Consider the following 4,294-nt stretch of genomic DNA (forward strand, 5'->3'; position numbering starts at 1 on the left):
GATAAAGAAAAGGGCGGACGTGGGTGAGAAGATAAATAGACGGATAGACGGTCAAATAGAAGGAAAGGAAGAAAGGAAGAAAGAAGAAAGATGAGAAGAAAGCTGAAGTGAATGAGGAAAGAAATCGGATAGAATTATGAGTGTGGGATTCATAGATAAGTAAATAGTTGGGAAAAGAAAGGAAGAGAGAAATAGAGAAATGTGAGAAAGAATAGGAAAGAAAAACCAGATATATGGAGAAAGATAGAGAGAGAGGGGGGGGGGAGAGACAGACACACAGGAGAGATTGAGAGACAAATGGACAGACAAACAGACAAACAGACTGACAGACAGACTGATAGATAGACAGAGAAACAGATAGATAAAGAGATAGATAGATAGATAGATAGATAGATAGATAGATAGATAGATAGATAGATAGATAGATTAGATAGATAGATAGATAGATAGATAGATAGATAGATAGATAGATAGATAGACAGACAGACAGATAGATAGATAGATAGATAGATAGATAGATAGATAGACAGACAGGCAGATAGAGAAACAGAGAAACGGAGAAACAAAATGACAGATAAAAAACAGACTGTGTGTGAGAGAGAGAGAGAGAGAGAGAGAAAGAGGGGGGGGAGAGAGATTAGAAACAGACAGGCAGACAGACAGGCAGACAGACAGGCAGACAGACAGGCAGACAGACAGGCAGACAGACAGGCAGACAGACAGGCAGACAGCTAGCTAGATAGATAGATATTAATGTATATGTGTGTGTTTGTACACAGGAACAGACACAACAGGATGGATAAATAGATATAAAAAGAGAGAGGTAGGAAAAAAGGAACAAACGATAATAAAATGAACAGTTGATCAACAGAGACTATTTTAAGTATGCGGTAAAGTTAGAATTTTCAAAGAGGGATAGCGAGAGAGAGGGAAAAGAAGAGTGAAGGTGGAGTGGGCGAAATGACGGGTGGGTGGGAAAAGACAGAAAGAAAGAAAATGTGTTCGAGAAAGAGAGGTTAAATATTTGCTGAGATGAAGAAAGAGAAGGAGAATGAGAGAAAAAGAAGGAGAGAGAGAGATGAAAATAACAGTGGAGGTAAAGAGTGGCTTACTTCGAGGCCGTGAGAGAGATGGAGATAGAGAGGGAAGCGTGATATTTTCCACACAGTTCACCTTAGTGAAAGGACTGAATGAAAATTACGAAGCGACTACACTGTTTGCTTTGCACTCTCAATTAGTAAAACACTCCTTAGACATTGCAGGAGGGATAATCTGGAGGAGGAGGGGAGGAAAATAGATAGAGAGAAGAAAGAAAATGAAAGATTTGAAGGAGAGAGGAAGAAAGACTACTAGTTAAAGCACAGACAGACAGTCGGACAAAGACACAGAGAGAAAAGAAACAGCTTTTGCGTCTCATTTAATATTTTCCTTTGTCTGATCTCACGGGAAGAAGTGAGATTTTAAGGTCGACTCTTCTCTGTCACTATTTTACACTTGGCACACTGCTTTCTTCTGCCACATGATCCCATAAGGCTCTCAACATGAACACTCGGGGAAACGCTATGAAACACACAACAAAGGGCGAAACATTTCTCTTTACTCTCTTCTTTACTGTCTTCGCTTCGTTCTCTTCCACTTTTTCTTCCCTTGATTCTTTCCTTTCTTTTCCCACATTTTATTTTTATTTTTTGATCACAACTCCGTATGAATGACCAGTCGACACATCATGGCGGACTCCTCACACACTGCTGCAATTGCACCTAAATATACTCGGCATTCTTTGTTTGAAGTTCGACATCTGTGAACTAAAACTTACTGGAAGCATTTGGAGTTTTAGCAGCGGGTGGGAGTCGGGGTAGGGAGGGAAGTTTGGCTTCTGTAAATTTTTAGTTTTATTTGTGTTTGTTTATAAGATGTTTTTTTTTTTGTTTTTTCCAGTTTAGTTTTAGCAATAAAAGAAAAAAACGGGAAATGAGGTTGAATAGGACGAGATGTAGCATTTTAATGTTAAGTAATGTATGTGCGTAACTATGTGCGTGCGTGTGTGCGCTTATGCGTGTGTTTGAATGTGTATGTGTATGTGCGCGTATGTGTATGACAGCGCATGGAAGGCTATGTATGAAAATGCGTGGGAGTAGGCGTGTGTGTCTGCATGTATTTTATTGTGTATAGGTGAGTTGGTATGTGTGTGTGTGTGTGTGTGTGTGTGTGTGTGTGTGTGTGTGTGTGTGTGTGTGTGTGTTAGCATGGGTGTATCTTTTCCGTGTGCTCGCATACGTGCTTGTAGATATGTGGGTGTCCATATTTCTGTATGTAATGTATATTATATCTGCGTGCGTATCTATCTACTTATCTATCATTTTCATGTATATATATATATATATATGTGTGTGTGTGTGTGTGTGTATACGTGTGTATATACATATATATATATATATATATATATATATATGTATATGTGCGTGTGCGTGTGTGTGTGTTGGAGAATTATGTTTTGCATATTGAATGCATTTCATGGTTTGTATTTTAAACGCGTATATTGTAAACACAGATGTCAGATGTGCACAACGTTTCATACACTTACACAATTGTATACAATCTTTACATATGTAGAAAACACTGCTATATATATAGTTGTACACACGGCTGCGTAGATTCTCTTCTACAAACCTGTAACTTCCATTTAGAATTTTTAAGACCATAACACGTGGCCGCAGAAGACCTTTCTATTAGTTTTATAACACCCTATTTAGTAAAAAAGAGAAAAAAAAGCTAATGTGCAGATGCCATTTGGAAAGTATTTACTAAATGTAAAAACCTGTTCAGCTAATGTTGCAAGACTGACGTCTCGGATACGAAACATCGTAAGAAAAGTCAGGGCTGGCGATAATTTCTATAGAATAACTCTAGAGAAAACCTTAACGAGTGATGTAAAGCGTACTGCTAACATAGTAGAACATAGTATTGACTTATAAAGACGTTTAATATACTTTATATTATATAATGGTTACATAACGAAATACCACATCCCTACAAGTCATTGATACTTACGTACCAGCTCCCGAGAATGTTTAATATGTAAAACTGGTATAACCGAGGGATGTCCAAGCTTTTTTCCTAGTGAGTCAAATTATAAATCTAAGTATATTTACCGGGCCACAAAAGTAATTAGATACAAACTTTTAAAAAGTTCAAAATATAGTGAATAAAATTTTTAATAACAAATCTAACTACCAAATAATGTGCTATTGACAGTAAAAATGAAATTACATTTACACAAAATAAAATCAGTGTAATTTTTGGCATTGCTTTCCTTCTATGACATTCCCAATATCTGCTTTTATGGTACTATTCTTTACTCTAAGAATGTTAGTCAAATGGCAATCACTCAGCCTATTTCTTTCAACAGTTTTGACCGTTTTTCATACACGAAAGGAATTGTTCACAGCAGTATGTACTACCTCACATGCACAATAGTTTTGTGCCTAAATTGGCAAATTGATCAAATTCATTGAAAGAATGCAATTTCTTGTAAAAGACAAAAAGGGAATATTCTCTATGATAAGTTTTCAAAGATTCGCTACTTTGAAGCTCAATGAGTTCTAGTTGGTATTTAACTGGTGCTTCCACATAAATAAATGAAAATGGAGCACTCAACAATTTTAGTTCAGTTTCTATCTTTCTGAAGTCAGAAATTTTGGTTGTAAAATCTCCTGACAAAGTCTCACATAATTTAGTGTATTTTTCAAAGTTCACAGGAAATTCTTCATGTCTTTTAGATAAATTCTGAAAATGTACAATTTCTCCAACCTTCAATTGCATTATGAAAAGTTCTAATTTCTTAGTAAAACTTGTTATTCGCTCAAACATTGAACAACATAACTGGTCTTTTCCTTGTAAATGCAAATCAAGTTCAGCTAAAATTTCAGTGATATCTGTTAAGAAAGACATATCATTCAACTCTTCTTCATTTGCTAAAAAATCTAAATTTTATTTTCTGTTTTGCATGAACTGTTTTATTTCAGGCAACAATAATTGAAATCTATTCAAAGTTACTGCTTCACTGAGCCATCTGACTTTTGAGAAATAAATAACGTCCTCATACTCACTGCCAACTTCTATCAAGTATGCTTAGAATGTACGATGATTCAAGCCTCGAGATCTGATAAAATTAACAACGTTCACAATATCTGTCATCAACTGTTTCATATTTAATTTTTGAGCACATAATTGCTGTTGATGAATGAAGCAATTATAGCTAAGTAAATCATTATCAACCATTTCTTTGAATAAA

General features: G+C 35.7%; 1 protein-coding gene across 1 annotated transcript; it reads right to left on the reverse strand.

Moving 5' to 3' along the window:
* Nucleotides 1-3,462: 3,462 nt before the first annotated feature.
* On the reverse strand, nucleotides 3,463-3,951 carry LOC106872347 (general transcription factor II-I repeat domain-containing protein 2). Its single transcript, XM_014919305.1, has one exon. The coding sequence runs from the start codon at nucleotides 3,949-3,951 to the stop codon at nucleotides 3,463-3,465; it is 489 nt and encodes a 162-aa protein (XP_014774791.1).
* Nucleotides 3,952-4,294: the final 343 nt, after the last annotated feature.

This window comes from Octopus bimaculoides, chromosome 3 (genome assembly GCF_046866305.1).
Source record: "Octopus bimaculoides isolate indiv1 chromosome 3, ASM4686630v1, whole genome shotgun sequence".
In the NCBI taxonomy this organism is placed as follows: domain Eukaryota; kingdom Metazoa; phylum Mollusca; class Cephalopoda; order Octopoda; family Octopodidae; genus Octopus; species Octopus bimaculoides.